We start from the raw sequence: 17,779 nt of genomic DNA, 5'->3' as shown, positions 1-17,779 counted from the left end.
ATGGGATGGCCTTGGAAGAAAATTTTCCATTTGAAGGCATCCAAGATTTGATGTTTTATTGTAGTAAGAATAGGTTGTTTATCGTGAACAATTTTTCAGATCTTGGGGTCCATCTCTTCTTGACTGGACAGGCAATAACAAATTTCCATGCTACGGGTCTAATTCCTTCACTTGAATTAGAGTGCCTATTTGAATTATCGACTTGCCTATTTGTTAAAGCTGGACAGCAGTCTTCCACAATATTCATTTATCCATACAGCGTGCTACTTGTGAGTAATTAAGCACTTCAAATTTTAGGCATTGAACAATTAAAAATTGAAATATATTGTTTCATCTACGTAACTGTTTTTGTGTACAAAATCTAATATCTTGTTTCAACTAAAATATGGCTGTCCATGACCTATCCTTAATTCGTGATGAAAAATGTCTTACGCAAGGAGATGTGAATTGTTTCCTAATACATTGATAGTAAAGAAAGAATTTCAGTGAAATACTGCTGTATCTCTTGTTTAACATAATAATATTTGCAGAGAAGTGTTTCTTTTTTATAAAACATTTTCCTCTTATGAATGAATAGAATGGCAGTTCTCATTTATAATTGTAGTCACTACTGTGGTACATTGTGTGGCTGTGGCAACAGTTCACCTCTTCTGCAAAGCGTTTCCTCGGCAAAGTTGTTTGTGGGAACAATCACCAAAGTTTGTCATTTAATTCTGCTGGAATTTAATCAATACCTGGAGATTTATAACTTACCAACTTCCCAAAGGCTAGTTCAACTTCATTCTGGCACTAAGAGTTCAGCTGTATGTATTTTAATCTGTCTAACATCATCAGTCTTATGAACATTTAAGAGCTGGTTAAACATTTTTTTCCATCTGTTCAAAATTTTCTTTGGATTTATAAGTAAATTGCCATTATCCTTTACCAAATTAGTCTGAGGTTGGTATCCTTTCTTTAAATCATTTATGCCTCTGTACAGATCTCTGATATTTTTGTCCTTTCTATTTGTCTCCAGCTCAATAACTTTGCCTTTCAGATATTCCTTTTTTTATTGCTAAAAGTTGTTCTAGCTTCACCTCTCACATTACAAAGATTGTCCTTATTAGTTTGGGTCCTGCAACCATTGAAATTTTGTTTGCCTCCTTTGATCTATTAATATTGAACATTGTTCATCAAGCCATGGTTTATTTTACTTTCTCTTGTAGTATCCTAGTTTCTCCTTGGATGAAATTTTGATACAGTCTCTGACACTTTCCGATTCCCTGTTGATATCCACATTCTTCATTTTATCTGTCTCTAATATTTGAAACCTATTCAAAATTTCAACTTCACATTGCTTCTTTACCTCTCCATAATTTATTTTTTTAAATGAAATGTTTCTCTGTTGAAATTTTGCTTAATTTGTCTTATCTCCTGAAAGCCTCTCCCACACTTTTGCCAGTACCAGATAATGGTCAGTGTCACAATCTGCTCCTCTGAATGACCTCATATAAATTATATTAGTCTGCCTTCTATTATCTGCTAAATCACTTTCAATCTGATTGTGTGTGCTACCATATAGGGATGTCCAAGTATATTTATGAATATCAGGATGTGAACATTTTTGACTGTTTACAATTAGATGTTTTGATTTAGCAAAGTTTGCTGCTCTAACTCTGTTATCATTACTAAGTGCATGGAGACTCTCGTTGCCTATTGTTGGTTTGAAAATATCGTGTCTCTCAATTTTTGCACTGAAATCTCCAAGCAGAATTTTTATGTGACAGGATGGTGAAACGTTGTTGGCCTGACGCCCAGCTCCCATTCTGGAGTACCACCCCTTGTCGGCTGTCTGCGACTGTCAAATCAATATATTCGCAGCTAACCTCCAGAACTGGAGGCTGTTCATCCATAACCTGAGGACGAGCCATGCTGGGTGACAGGGACCTACCATACGAGGTATAGTCTGCAAAATAAAAACGAGTTTGATTCCAGTTTGTAAAGAGCTTCGTTATTACAATTGTGAAACGTTTTTGTTATTTTACTCCCATTATTATTTATTCAGATCAGTTTTCCATAGTCTGTGGTCCCAGTATCGTTCACATACTCTGAATCATTGCCTATTTTGGATAATATGCCAACAAGCGAATTGAACTTCCATGTTGTTGTTCTGCTGAAGCTGATCAGTTACATTTTTAGGCTGGTACGCAAGAGACCTTCATATCTGAGGTTGTCAAGGACTATTGAGCTACAGAGTAAGTATGCAAGCCCCTTGAAATATAACTTAATTCCTACTGCAGGACGTAAATTAGTAGAAGTGAGTTATAAACTATAATGCCTAAGGCAAAAGCGCGCGAAGTTTGGCGTGAATTGGCTTATCCACTCTCGAGGCACGAGGGAACATACATATCCAACCACAATGGGTCCAGTGATGGTGTTCGCCTTATATAAAATATTGTGTCGGAGATGCGTCGCGTCGCTTGGCTTCAGGTTTCTAGCTTTATAGTGTATGGCGAAAATTAGGTTATGTTAGGATAGGCAGATTTGGGTTCTGTCTCTTTAATTCGGTTTAGTTCTGTTTGTTCCCTTAAGTTCAGTTTATTTCAGTGTAGTTACGTACTAAGTACATGTTAGTATCTCGTCAGTGGACCGGTGATCAAAATCATATTAGGGTGGCTAATAAGTCGTTTGTAAGTGTAACAGAGTTCAGATATTTGGGAACAAGAGTAAAAATGATAATGATATTCACGAGGATTTTAGAAGACTGAATTCTGGAAATGCTAGCTACTTTTCAGTTCAAAATATTAAAATGTACAAAACAGTGGGTTCCAAACATGATCTCTCACTCAGAGGGAGGAACATAGATTGCAGGTGTTTGAGAATAGGGTGCTGAGGAGGTTATTTGGGCCTAGGACAGAAGAGGATGGGGTGTGGAGAAAACTGCATAATGAAGAGCTTAAAAATTTGTTCTCTTCTCCCAGTATTGTCAGGGTGATTAAGACAAGAAGAATGAGATAGGCGGGGCATGTGGCGCGCATGGATGGGACAAGAGGTGTGACCGGGTATTGGTCGGGAAGCACAAGGGGAAGAGACCGCCAGGGAGACCTCAATGTAGATGGAAGGATAATCTCGGGGTGGGATCTATGATAGATGTGAGTTGAAGGATCCTGGATTTTGTTGATTCTGTTAATTAGGTGATGATACTTCGGGGTCTCTGAGCCATCTTGTAGGTTAGTTCTGAATAGTTTGGTGCTGCTTATGTTATGCAGGGTTTTGATGGTGTTTATAACTATAAGTATGAAGATATTTTACTTTGAATGAATCTCTTAAACACTGCTTTTTAGAGTCAAGTTTATGCCATTTTTATTGTTAACTGTGTTAAAGGTTGCTGATACACATTGTATTGTCCTAATGCTTATACCCAGTGGGATCAATCAGACTTCTCTGCTTGTACTGCGCTTCGTAATTTCAAGATCACTCCAGCAGCCAAATGTGTTTCTGCTTTGAACACCATCTATAGGAATGTTGATATACTTTATGTTGCATTCATTTGGCTTCTCAACTGTTGTGAAGGACATCAGTGAACGAATTGAATTATTATTCTTACTATTATTATTATTTTTAGACAATTTAGCATTATTGTGTGATTTTGGGGGGGAGACCATTTTATAAAGACCTGATTTCCATATGGGAATTTTCCATGAGATGTTCATTATTTTTATATTAATTAAATTGTTTACATTCAGTTGAAAATTTTGTAGTTTTTCGTTTGCTAGAAATTATTACTTCTAATACTTGTACAACTACTGAGTAAAATGTTGGTTCCAGGGGAACAGTGGTCATCGGAGTGTGACCAAAGGTATGAAAACAGCTGATATCTACTGGTGTCCTGCGCGTGGTGGTGCGACTACTGTAGCAGCGCCAGGTACAGCGTCGCCATCTGCTGGTAGCTGTATGAACAAGGAACAGACACCAGTCCCTCCGAAAGGTAGGGAAGCGAGAACATTTTATCGTACCACAGAACCATGGCTGCGTAGCCAACAGTGTGATTTACAGATGGAGAAATCTGCAGAACGTGTGACAGTCTACCTCAGATTATTGCTGCTAATGCTCAGGACACTGAAGAGGGCTCTAGTTACATCAAAATTCAGGCTGAGGCAGATTTTAAAGCATTTAAAAACTGCGTAATGTGTACTGAATTTGAGAATTGGTTCCGTTGCGAGATTCTTCTGATGTGAATAGTTTGCCTTGTGTCAAATTGAAATTATGTGGTTTTTGTGACTGCGTAATTTTTCCTTATTGATTTATTTTTTATTTTAACATTTAATGAACAGAAACAAACTGGAATGTTTGGAGTGTTCATTTAAAAGGGAGTTTTGAAACAACCTATTGATCGGTTGGTCTCCTATGTTATGGGTTCAGATATGGAGATCAGTTTTGTGGTACCAAACCAAGCGCTATTCATGCCCAGCAATGGAATAATCCATGGTTAACCAACTGGCCAACCCATCCTTATCTGGGTCTTGGTTGCTTATTTGAGAACCACATGAGCGAAATAGGGCCTCAGAAATATTTAAGTAATTTAGTTTTTCTGCAGAGTTCAGTGATGCAATTTTTCATGTAGGTTCAGTATCTTTTAAGAATGGTGTGCAAATTGCAACAAACATTTTAATTGGGAGACTTCTCTACATATACGAAAGTTATGCAGTGAAAAATATAAAAAGGAACTACGTTCTGTCCAGGTTTAAGGCTTTATATTTAACAGTTTTTAAAATATTTTATACAGTGTTACATTTATGTTAGAATTAAGTGCAGTATAACTGTTACGGTGAATGTTCAGGCCTTCGAATTTTTTGTTATGCAGTCGAGCAAAATATATTGAACTTTTTATGCCACTCTCCTTTCAGACGCCTGATATGGAAATATAGAACAATTGAAACATATGTCACTTGCTGGTTTTATGTGTATGGCATTTATAGAAACATTGTAATGCAGTACAGCCAACTTTTAAAATGATATCATGGAATGACAAAATAATGAAGGAAAGAAAAAGAAATAATGGAAGCGGTGAAGTCTTGCTATAGTTAAAAGAGCTCAGAAATTGTATTCCGTACAGGAATACACAAAATATCCTTATGTATTTTTTCAGCCTACATTTAGAAAGAGGTATTTCATCCCAACTGTTCGATAGTTCTCATTTAGGCTACTAGATTGCAGTATCTGAGTGTCTGCCTAACCACATTCCTTGCCTGTCATTTTATCATCATCGCCCCTAGGATATTCAAATTACGTTTCTTACGTCGTGTAGAATGCCACATCAACTTTCATCCAGATACATCCAGTGGTTCTGGAGTTGAATTGATTGGACTGACGGACAGATATAACCAACTGATAATTCATTCTGGCTATGCACTCTGCGCAAAGAACGCGTAATAAACAAACACTGATTAACAAGTGTGTGGGACTGTATAACATAAGGTATTCGAAGACACTTGACATTCACTCTGTATAATTCAACTAAACATTTCTTCACAAAATGTGCCCAAAGATGGCTATCTTCTTGGTTGTTGCACTGTGTAGTCTGGTAGAAGGTAAGCGATGTTTCGGAGGTCCCTGCCTTCCTCCATCAGGGCGATCGCCTTGGTGATGGAGGCGGCAAACACACCCGAAATGTCGATTAACCTCTACAGGGCTACACGGTGCAACAACCCAGAAGGCGGCCATCTTCAGATACACTGCTGTGAAAACCTCAGCTCCTACAAAGTTATGCCTAAAAGTAAAAAAAATATATATATGAAGTAAAACTCAAACGATAAAAAAGATAAAAGTTGGGAGTAATTACACATACAACAAGTAAGGTCATCAGATTCATTCACATCAAGGAACAAACATATTTTATTGCATGCTCAGACTACAATTACAAAATGCGAAAGATAGAACCATTATGAACAATTATCACGCCTTCCATACAGGGCCACTTTAAGGCAGTGGTGAGGCTATGGAAAAACATGATCTTGGTGTCTACTGTCCCATTTCTTAAAAATAGGGGGGATTCACAGCTAATTTACATTACTGAGAGATTTAAAAATCTTAATCCAACAACTATCTTTGTTTTCACAAAATGTATTTATATTAACAAAAACTGAATGAATAGGAAAGGATAAAAGGATACTATAAAAATTTTATGCATACAAGCTAAAGTGTGATATGCCAAGTTACCCACGGATAAAGAAAGGTTTTGAATGTCCTTTGTGTTTCAACTGCCCAAATAGGTGAATACAAAGTACAAGTGAACTAACTGTTTAAAAGTCTGCTATACTGATGGCGCTCTTCGCAGCAAACAGCAATCAGAGACCCTTTTAAATCGGTGATCATCATCATCATATATATATATCAGGTATTATTCCAAGTAGCCTGTTACGGTTTCATTCCATCTTTTTTAACGGTCTTCCCAGGCTTCTCTTTCTATTCGGTCTGTAGTTCAAAAGTTGGTCTGGGATTCTATTAAAGTCCATTCTTTCAGTGTGATCTTTCCAATTGGCACGATAATTCTGAATAAATTAGAGACTGGTTTGGCTTTCAGTTTTTCTAGTCTTTCTTCATTTCTTTTGTGGTCAAAAAGTGTAAAGCCAGCAGTTTACCCCATAAATTTCATCTCTGCTGCTTGCAATACATTCTCGACGTAACTCAGCATTGTCGATGTATATAGGTATCTTTACTCTAACAGATTAGCATTATCTGAACTTTCAAAAATGGCGGTCCGACCCAACTGGCCAATCAGTTAAATAGTAGCTGCGTGCACAGAGCCCCATTGTGACTGCTGCTGCCAGATGTGAATACGAGAGTGTTGCCTGTGGTGTTCCAATGCGTCTAGCTTAGTCCGAGTATGCCAACGCCGTAATCATCCATTTCTTGCTCCAGCAATGGAAGCTTTCCAGGTTGTCTCAACCCTCCTCGTACGTTCAATGTATTTCTGAACAATCCAATCCGACTTGTGTAATCGGGTATTCTTAGCACCCCTGCCCAATTTAATGGGCACCGGGTCTCGGCGCCATTTTGATTTATGGCACTGTTCATCGGGATTTTCTTGCTAGAATACCACTGTGGTTTCACCTTGCCTCTTGTGCTATATACCTACACGAAAAATATCCCAAGCAAAATGTCCGATTATATTTTTAAGAAGTAAATATATTATTGTTTCTGGGAATTATATATGTTGTAAAAATGGCCCTGCATTATTTGTTGTTCTTTGAGGTTAAGTACAAAGCTTCATCATTTTGCTTTTCCTACATTATCTCACCATTTTTCACTAACCGCCGGAGAAGTGTGAACGCGGGGTTCCAGAGCAAAATCTTCTGCAAATTGTTCCAGTTTTACCATGTCTTCATCCTTTACTTTCGGTTTTCACGTGGCTAGCGCCCGCATCATGTGTTCCTGTTAACAGATGTGCAAAATGCGACTCACTTTCGGCCTGTCAGCGTGCTATCCCAAACAGATCCTAGTGTCACTGTGGAGGACTTTACACTTTGCTCATCATGAGTGAAAGGTTCTAAGAAAATGACTTCGAAAGATGTACAACATGGACAGGCTAATGAAAGTCCTGTTACTATAGTGCTTCCCTAACATTGCATGAATGCATCTTTTATAATTTTACAGATGTAGAAGAAATTGATGACGTGCAGAACAACGATGCAAGCAAATACGGACCAGGCCGTCTAAAACCGTGCATCTTGATGTTTAATGTTTTGCAAGTGGATAAGATACTTAATGGTGGAAGTATTTGTGGAATTTTAAACAGCAAATTACAGACAACAGGCAATGCTGTAGATAATAAATTCTGCGCTTGTTACTTGACACCCTCAGAATCTGAGAACTTGCGATGTCCCTGTTAAATGGAAGTACAGGAGAAATGCTCTCTGAATATGCGTGCCCACATTTCAGATATTTCCATTTTTATTGTTCTGGAGTTCCCTCAAAGAGTTACTCCCTGATGGAGAGAGATCCCCTCATCCGCTACATTCCAGCTTACTCAGCGAATTGAAGTGACAGAATAAAGCAATTTGCACTAAACTTACCTCCTGATCAGACGGAAACTCCTTCGACAGGCCGAAATCCGTCAGAACAACATGGCCCGCGGCGTCCAGAAGGATGTTCTCCGACTTCAGGTCCCTGTGCACGATTCCCACCTGAAAGAAATAAATGAACACGTCTCAAGAGCATTGGGGAGAAGGAAACGCATTTTGCATTTTCGATATGTGCATTTTTATGCATTCTTTATAGTTGATTTAACGACGATGTTCGTATATGGATTATATGGCATTGGGCTTCGTAGATCGATCTTAATTACACGCCGTGCATTTTAATTAACTAATTCTCGTGTTTCAGCAGGTAACTATCTATGAATCTCGCTTACGTAACTACAGAAAGAATAAATATGAATGTTCTATTACAGTGAATTGAGAGATATGAAAGTTGTAGAATGAACTTTTCTGGTTACGGAGAATTACTTGGCGGCTAAATAATCAGACATGACAGAACTAACCAATCCCTCTATCCCATATAGCAAATGGACGTGAAATGTGCAATTTAGACCTCTGCACTTCTTTATGAAATTCCTCAATGTACCTGAACTTCTTGTTGTGCTCACAAACGAAAGGGTCCGATATCTTGAATACCGGCGTACTTCTAGCCCACGAATACAACCTGTAATAGAACGATAATTTAGAACCTGAAACATTGTGATAAGCATCTTGATCCTCTTTAGTAATATAAATCAACCAAGACTTGACCAGGATGAGTTTGGCAGAGAAGAATCCTGTTTCCTTCTCCGTGAGCCACCCTCGCTGCTCCAGCAGTTCAAGGAAGTCTTTACCTGCGACGTAATCTGCAACAATAAAGACGAGGTCGCGTTGTTGTGAGGAGTCTTAGGCCACTGAATGCTGATGTATTGTATGTTTCATTCGGCTACAGTATAATTACAAATCGATCCTCTGCAGAAGACTAAAAATTGAAATAGTTTAACGGGAAGCGAAGGATTATTCGACAAAAGGATTACGTATGAGGACGTTACACATTTAGTTATGGTGATGTTTTGTTTGATGTACTCACCCATTATGAGATGCAGGCGTTCATTCGACTGAAAGGCATAATGTAGTTGCACGAGGAACGGACAGTCACGTGTTTTTTCAAACACGCGACGCTCCGTCCACGCGTGGTCGATGTCCCTCCTCTCCAGTGATCTCCTCTTGATGATCTTTCTGGCGTAAAGTTTAACGGCGTCACTTCCGCCCTTCTTCCTCGCCAGGTAAACCTTGCCAAACCTGTAACAGAATCTCAGTTACCTTTCATCTTGATATCTGTACAGGTACGGGCTGTCGTATCAGCAAAGTCTCCTTTCAAATAATTATGATACTTTGCCCTCTTTTTACCAATACCCAAACTAAGCGATGAATATAAAATTCATAAATACGTGGTTCGTCTTCTCTTCAACAAGCTCTAAAGCACTCTCCGATAGGTCAAGCCCTTGTGCACAGGATATTACTAGATTTTATTGTTTCCTGCGTGGTGACAGAAACAAGGTGAAATACCGTTTAGGTCTGTGAGTTTTCATGATTGCAACTTTTATCGTTAAAGTGCTTACGTGTTGAATCTCCATGGAGAGTGAGTGGTCTTTGACCCATTCGCGAGCTGTCTGCATAATTTGATTAATTCTAACTTGTTTGAAACCCTGCGTTTCTAAATGTCTCCGCAACTGTTGGCAGTTCGTAAATGATCCATCTTTTAACATTTTTTAGCATTCATGAGTAGAAGTAGAATATGGCCTACACAGTTCTTAAGATGCCTAATTCTGATTTCTTTAAAGTAAAAGGAAATGTACACTGTGCATAAGATGAACTGCCTCTCGTGTTTATCAATTTTGATGTTGTGGTATTTCGATACAGTGTAAACCAGAACGCGAAATTAGAATGTCGTTAACATTAGGAAGAGAAAATAGGCCACAGACATGTCTTTCTTGTTGTAAAAATGGCCCTACATTATTTGTTGGGTATTGAGGTTAAGTACAGAGCTTGATCTTTTTGCTTTTCCTAATATTTCCCACAGTTACACAATTTTTCGTTAATCCCCGGAAAAGAGTGAACGTTGGGTCCCACTGAATTGGATCTTCACACACTTACGAGGGATTTAGTAGCTATTCTTTATTATGATTTTGTTATATTTTCTGGTGGTGTCTCTAGCTTGTTTCTTTAGAAGCTTCTATTGATATTTTCACTGATGTTTTTTAAAATGTCATTTGGTATGCCATACATTGTATATGTATTTTGGAATGTCTTTCCTTTGCATTGAACGTGCTTACATCTGTGATATAATTTAGCATGCTTTATTCTTCTGTCTTTTAAAGCATGTCTATTACTGGGACGTTATTCCGGTGAGTAAAACCTTATGTCTTGCATGCAATGTTTTTGACTGCAGGAATTACAAACTAATTAGGGGAGATGGGTACAGTGACAGAATGGGGTATATGATTTATATTCAGTGTTTCAAGAAATAAAGTACACAGGCATTTATCTCATTTCTGTTTATTGAGACTTCTTAAGCCTTCTCGGCGTCTGCAGCTTCTTTTTTCTGAAAACAAAAAGTTCTGATAATATTTCCTGGTTGGCAGCTCATATATCTTAAAGTGAAATGCTATATGCAAAAATAAAAACTCGAAAGCAGAGAAAAATGCACCTCCCCCGCGCATTTAATCATGTTGGGAATAAAGCAATATGGTGAAAATCCAGCTAAGAAATGCGGCCAATGCAAATTATATGATTCTAATACCTACAGCATTCATTAGTTTTTGCTGTTGTAGGCCTTGTCAATCCACCGGGATTTCTACATCTTTGTGTTATTTTCGTCACTAGTGTTGAATTCGCCCATCAATACGAGCGGTATGTCACTATTATATTCTAGTTCGAATGTCTTTGATACCATGGTATCGACACTCACTTGGCCGACGATACCGTAACTCGATCCTCGCAGCCTGCATATCTGCATGTAAAGGGAGTCGCGGTGAAATCAAGGGATCGAGTTTGGGCAGAGGTGGGTCTGGGATCGGCGGATATACGAAACCGTTACTCCGACTCAATGCTGGAATCCGCCCCTTAGAACACTGCGCCTTACAGTTGTTACAGAGCTTGAAACCACTCACGTCCTCCGTAGGGAACTCTTCTCGCAGTACGCCAGTGATACTCCTATTGGTAGGCTTCAAATCATTTTTGAACCACAGGCTGTCGCAAATGTCACGTTTATGGCCAATGTCGTTGTCTAAGAATGTTTTTTTTAAATACTTGTCGGCCCTGGTACAAGTCCAATTTTGGGCCCCCGTCGCCATATTTGGTATGCCAAGTGAGTCGAAGGGTCTGGGGCGACCTCCATTGCACTCTCCATCTCATCAGCAACAAAATCCACATCCATACTTGACCCAGACTCGTCAGATGCAGCGTGAGTTGTCCGAGCGCGCTTACGTTGCCTATATTCGCGGCAGTACTGCGCGTTGTTGGTTTTGGGTCCGGGCCCGGCGTTTTCGGTGTCATTCTCTTTCGAATTTTGTGCCCTACGCATTCGTGCCCGATTTTTGTAATTCTGGTTGTATTGCTTCGTGCACATATCCTCCATCTGCTGCCGTTTCTCCTGTCTCTGCACACCAAACTGCTTTCTGCAGAAATAGAAAAAGAAATAATATGTTAAACATTTCCAACCTGGACAATGATGCTTACATCTGTGATATAATATAGGATGCTTTATTCTTCTGTCTTTTAAAGCATGTCTATTACTGGGACATTATTCCGGTGAGTAAAACCTTATGTCTTGCATGCAATGTTTTTGACTGCAGGAATTACAAACTAATTAGGGGAGATGGGTACAGTGACGGAATGTTATATATGATTTATATTCAGTGTTTCAAGAAATAAAGTACACAGGCATTTATCTCATTTCTGTTTATTGAGACTTCTTAAGCCTTCTCGGCGGCTGCAGCTTCTTTGTTCTGAAAACAAAAAGTTCTGATAATATTTCCTGGTTGGCAGCTCATATCTTAAAGTGAAATGCTATATGCAAAAATAAAAACTCTAAAGCAGAGAAAAATGCACCTCCCCTGCGCATTTAATCATGTTGGGAATAAAGCAATATAGTGAAAATCCAGCTAAGAAATGCGGTCAATGCAAATTATATGATTCTAATACCTACAGCATTCATTAGTTTTTGCTGTTGTAGGCCTTGTCAATCCACCGGGATTTCTACATCTTTGTGTTATTTTCGTCACTAGTGTTGAATTCGCCCATCAATACGAGCGGTATGTCACTATTATATTTTAGTTCGAATGTCTTTGATACCATGGTATCGACACTCACTGGGATATTGATCACTTGGCCGACGATACCGTAACTCGATCCTTGCAGCGTGCGTATCTGCATGTAAAGGGAGTCGCGGTGAAATCAAGTAATCGAGTTTGGGCAGAGGTGGGTCAGGGATCGGCGGATATACGAAACCGTTACTCCGACTCAACGCTGGAATCCGCCCCTTAGAACACTGCGCCTTACAGTTGTTACAGAGCTTGAAACCACTCATGTCCTCCGTAGGGAACTCTTCTCGCAGTACGCCAGTGATACTCCTATTGGTAGGCTTCAAATCATTTTTGAACCACAGGCTGTCGCAAATGTCACGTTTATGGCCAGTGTCGTTGTCTTAGAATGTTTTTTTTAAATACTTGTCGGCCCCGGTACAAGTCCAATTTTGGGCCCCCGTCGCCATATTTGGTATGCCAAGTGAGTCCGAAGGGTCTGGGTCGACCTCCATTGCACTCTCCGTCTCATCAGCAACGAAATCTACATCCATACTTGACCCATGATCGTCAGATGCAGCCTGAGTTGTCCGAGCGCGCTTACGTTGCCTATATTCACGGCATTACTGCGCGTTGGTTTTGGGTCCGGGCCTGGCGTTATCGGTGTCATTATCTTTGGAATTTAATGCTCTATGCATTCATGCCCGATTTTTGTAATTCTGGTTGTACTACACTTCAGAATGTTGGTCGGCGTGACACAATGCAAAATTAAAATCTCATTGACGTCAGGAACAAGGACCGCGCCACAGAAATCTCCTGTCACCCTCTACCCGCATATTTCACTCTCGATTGAGTGACCGGAGGTAGCGGTGAGATGCTGGTCTCCTCATTGTCTGCTGCTTAATAATTGCGTTCGTAAAAGTCCATGGAGATGGCAAAAGATTCAGTGCGGTTCCGTGCATTTGGTGCAGATGTTAAGAAGTCTTCTACCCTGTTATGAACTAGACCTAGCGTCACATAGAGGATCAGTAAGGATATGTGACGACAATGTGGAAGCATTAGTAACAGCTCAGACTTGCTAATGTACTTTGCTAGGAAGGCGTTCAATAACATGTCAGCCATCTGAGAAAAAGGTAAAAAAAATCAGTATTGCTGCTGACACATTTCCATTGTCTTACATAAGGGATAAATAAATTCTGCGTTATTCTAACTTATCTCCCACGACTTATTCTGACTTCTAGGAACAAGGAAATATCGGAGATGATTACGATGCGTTAATTCCATGGTCTTCGGAACTTTGTTAGCGACAGGGATCTGAGTGGAGAAAGAAGGTTGTGCTCAGACAGTTGTTACTGATGTTCAGTATCTTTACATTTTCTGTAGTCACGTACCTATAAAAGTTGTGACTGATTCAAAGCTGGGGATGGGCTCCACTTCCCTTGCTTCTGCTGCATCTACTACTACTACTAATAATTATAATAATAATAATAATAACTTTACTACTACTGCCAATCTGTCCATGAAGGTTCGGGTAATCAGGTTTGCATTCTATAAGCAGCAAAATTGGCTCAGAATTAACAGAAACCTGCACTTGCCTCCTTTTCCTAGTACCATCAGGCCTTCTAAATCGTCTATGCTGATATTGCCTGTCCGTGGTTGTTTCTCTGTAACAGAGCATCAGAATTACGGGTTTAATTGGGGAGCAACTTTTATTTGCACTAATCATTATATTAGTCTTATGAGTAAAATAAACCATGATACTGAAATGTACAAGGTTTCTGTGGGCTGGATACGAAGCAAGGTATATGTACAGAATTTAGGAATCCTTTGGAAAGTGATCACTGAGTAGACCAAGAAGGAGATTTATAAGTTTAGAGTAGGGAAGAGATGTGACCACTTCTTTATTCAAATAGATTTTACTGTCACAGAATAAACTGCAAATTTGTCTCAACATACCTTTCTCTATTTTTTGGAAGCGGTTTTTCGCTTCCAAGCACAGGAACTTAGCTACTTGGTATTTTTTGGATTGAATTGCAATAGTTGCAACTCTGAGGAAATTGTTTGCTTCCTGCAGAAAAAAGAAAGAATGTGATAAACATTTCCAACCTGGACAATGTTAATAAAGTTACCCAGCGTCACTTCCGCCCTTCTTCCTCGCCAGGTAAGCCTTGCCAAATCCTGTAACAGAATCGCAGTTACGTTTCATCTTTATATCTGTAAAGGTAAGGGCTGTCGTATCAGCAACGTCTCCTTTCAAATAATTATGATACTCTACCCTTTTTTTTTCCAATACCAAAACTTCGCGATGAATATAAAATTCATAAATACGTGGTTCGTCTTCTCTTTAACAAGCTCTAAAGCACTCTCCGATAGGCCAAGCCCTTGTGCTCAGGATATTACTAGATTTTATAGTTTCCTGCGTGGTGACAGAAACGAGGTGAAATACCGTTTAGGTGTGTGAGTTTTCATGACTGCAACTTTTATCGTTAATGTGCTTACGTGTTGAATCTCCGTGGAGTGGTCTTTGACCCATTCGCGAGCTGTCTGCATAATTTGATTAATTCTAAATTGTTTGAAACCCTGCGTTTCTAAATGTCTCCGCAACTGTTGGCAGTTCGTAAATGATCCATCTTTTAACATTTTTTAGCATTCATGAGTAGAAGTCGAATATGGGCTACACAGTTCTTAAGATCCCTAATTCTGATTTCTTTAAAGTAAAAGGAAATGTACACTGTGCATAAGATGAACTGCCTCTCGTGTTTATCAATTTTGATGTTGTGGTATTTCGATACAGTGTAAACCAGAACGCGAAATTAGAATGTCGTTAACATTAGGAAGAGAAAATAAGCCACAGACATGTCTTTCTTGTTGTAAAAATGGCCCTACATTGCCTAATAATTTACCTACATTATTTGTTGGGTATTGAGGTTAAGTACAGAGCTTGATCTTTTTGCTTTTCCTAATATTTCCCACAGTTACACAATTTTTCGTTAATCCCCGGAAAAGAGTGAACGTTGGGTCCCACTGAATTGGATCTTCACACACTTACGAGGGATTTAGTAGCTATTCTTTATTATGATTTTGTTATATTTTCTGGTGGTGTCTCTAGCTTGTTTCTTTAGAAGCTTCTATTGATATTTTCACTGATGTTTTTTAAAATGTCATTTGGTATGCCATACATTGTATATGTATTTTGGAATGTCTTTCCTTTGCATTGAACGTGCTTACATCTGTGATATAATTTAGCATGCTTTATTCTTCTGTCTTTTAAAGCATGTCTATTACTGGGACGTTATTCCGGTGAGTAAAACCTTATGTCTTGCATGCAATGTTTTTGACTGCAGGAATTACAAACTAATTAGGGGAGATGGGTACAGTGACAGAATGGGGTATATGATTTATATTCAGTGTTTCAAGAAATAAAGTACACAGGCATTTATCTCATTTCTGTTTATTGAGACTTCTTAAGCCTTCTCGGCGTCTGCAGCTTCTTTTTTCTGAAAACAAAAAGTTCTGATAATATTTCCTGGTTGGCAGCTCATATATCTTAAAGTGAAATGCTATATGCAAAAATAAAAACTCGAAAGCAGAGAAAAATGCACCTCCCCCGCGCATTTAATCATGTTGGGAATAAAGCAATATGGTGAAAATCCAGCTAAGAAATGCGGCCAATTCAAATTATATGATTCAAATACCTACAGCATTCATTAATTTTTGCTGTTGTAGGCCTCGTCAATCCACCGCTATTTCTACATCTTTGTGTTATGTGAAAATGGTGACTAGATGGCAGGAGAATACTTCCATATTTTCTTTGGTTAACTGTGGTCTGATAATTATCTTGTATCCTTGATAATTGTATGCTCTGTGCTGAGAATAGTCAAGAAGGGAATGGATGTTTCTTCTTTTTGAAGTTAACAGGTGAAAGTAAGGTGTGCTCTTCTACGTTGACTTTTGGTGTGTCATGGCTTGTATCTATGATGTTCCTTGTTTTCGTTCAGATTTGCCATAGATCAATAGCTTCAAATGAGATTATTATAGGTTATTGGTTACTTCATAAATGATGTCTGTTAGACTGAACAAGTGGATTAAGTACACTAACATTCCAACACTATGTATGCCATGTTAGGGATTCTGAGTTTTTCCACGCCCTTTGTTTCCTTCCTTTTTGGCGTCTGCAGCTTGTTGGTCTGAAAACAAAAAGTTCTGATAATATTTCCTGGTTGGCAGCTCATATCTTAAAGTGAAATGCTATATGCAAAAATAAAAACTCGAAAGCAGAGAAAAATGCACCTCCCCCGCGCATTTAATCATGTGGGGAATAAAGCAATATAGTGAAAATGCAGCTAAGAAATGCGGCCAATGCAAATTATATAATTGTAATACCTACAGCATTCATTAGTTTTTGCTGTTGTAGGCCTCGTCAATCCACCGGGATTTCTACATCTTTGTGTTATTTTCGTCACTAGTGTTGAATTCGCCCATCAATACGAGCGGTATGTCACTATTATATTCTAGTTCGAATGTCTTTGATACCATGGTATCGACACTCACTTGGCCGACGATACCGTAACTCGATCCTCGCAGCCTGCATATCTGCATGTAAAGGGAGTCGCGGTGAAATCAAGGGATCGAGTTTGGGCAGAGGTGGGTCTGGGATCGGCGGATATACGAAACCGTTACTCCGACTCAATGCTGGAATCCGCCCCTTAGAACACTGCGCCTTACAGTTGTTACAGAGCTTGAAACCACTCACGTCCTCCGTAGGGAACTCTTCTCGCAGTACGCCAGTGATACTCCTATTGGTAGGCTTCAAATCATTTTTGAACCACAGGCTGTCGCAAATGTCACGTTTATGGCCAATGTCGTTGTCTAAGAATGTTTTTTTTAAATACTTGTCGGCCCTGGTACAAGTCCAATTTTGGGCCCCCGTCGCCATATTTGGTATGCCAAGTGAGTCGAAGGGTCTGGGGCGACCTCCATTGCACTCTCCATCTCATCAGCAACAAAATCCACATCCATACTTGACCCAGACTCGTCAGATGCAGCGTGAGTTGTCCGAGCGCGCTTACGTTGCCTATATTCGCGGCAGTACTGCGCGTTGTTGGTTTTGGGTCCGGGCCCGGCGTTTTCGGTGTCATTCTCTTTCGAATTTTGTGCCCTACGCATTCGTGCCCGATTTTTGTAATTCTGGTTGTATTGCTTCGTGCACATATCCTCCATCTGCTGCCGTTTCTCCTGTCTCTGCACACCAAACTGCTTTCTGCAGAAATAGAAAAAGAAATAATATGTTAAACATTTCCAACCTGGACAATGATGCTTACATCTGTGATATAATATAGGATGCTTTATTCTTCTGTCTTTTAAAGCATGTCTATTACTGGGACATTATTCCGGTGAGTAAAACCTTATGTCTTGCATGCAATGTTTTTGACTGCAGGAATTACAAACTAATTAGGGGAGATGGGTACAGTGACGGAA

The 17,779-nt window shown here is 39.3% G+C and overlaps 2 protein-coding genes across 21 annotated transcripts in view; one reads left to right on the top strand and one right to left on the bottom strand.

Annotated features, from left to right (window-relative positions):
• The window catches only part of LOC110833721 (NADPH:adrenodoxin oxidoreductase, mitochondrial-like), a 63,994-nt gene extending 51,574 nt beyond the window's left edge, over positions 1-12,420 (top strand). For 14 of the 19 annotated variants that reach the window (XR_015536528.1, XR_015536530.1, XR_015536526.1 and 11 more), the window contains 2 exons: positions 1,767-1,938; positions 3,808-6,048. Coding sequence is in view for 5 of the 19 variants with exons in the window: in XM_087353716.1 (XP_087209842.1) it covers positions 1,909-1,938; positions 3,808-4,167 (390 nt within the window). In the remaining 14 variants the exon portion in view is untranslated. Of the gene's footprint in view, positions 1-99; positions 270-1,766; positions 1,939-2,960; positions 3,132-3,807; positions 6,377-7,635 lie in introns of those variants that run through there. The other 5 variants (XM_087353715.1, XR_015536525.1, XM_087353709.1 and 2 more) reach the window with 5 other exon arrangements.
• LOC147872972 (ribosomal protein S6 kinase alpha-4-like) lies at positions 8,259-17,752 on the bottom strand. Of its 2 annotated transcripts, none has more exons than XM_087353707.1 (3): positions 16,001-16,115; positions 9,088-9,299; positions 8,259-8,863 (listed from the first exon to the last, which is right to left on the bottom strand). In XM_087353707.1, exons 1-3 carry the CDS (start codon positions 16,003-16,005, stop codon positions 8,517-8,519), a joined length of 564 nt encoding a protein of 187 aa, XP_087209833.1. In that variant the 5' UTR covers positions 16,006-16,115; the 3' UTR covers positions 8,259-8,516. The 2 variants fall into 2 exon arrangements, 1 of the variants encoding a protein (XP_087209833.1); XR_015536524.1 differs by lacking the exons at positions 8,259-8,863; positions 9,088-9,299 and adding exons at positions 15,737-15,798; positions 16,689-17,752 and having other exon boundaries at positions 16,001-16,488.
• Positions 17,753-17,779: the final 27 nt, after the last annotated feature.

This window comes from Zootermopsis nevadensis, unplaced genomic scaffold (genome assembly GCF_977971745.1).
Source record: "Zootermopsis nevadensis isolate Lab colony 2312 unplaced genomic scaffold, Znev_1.0 Znev_ptg000022l, whole genome shotgun sequence".
In the NCBI taxonomy this organism is placed as follows: Eukaryota; Metazoa; Arthropoda; class Insecta; order Blattodea; family Termopsidae; genus Zootermopsis; species Zootermopsis nevadensis.
Note: the sequence above shows the minus strand (reverse complement) of the source record. Positions and strands in the feature narration are given on the sequence as shown.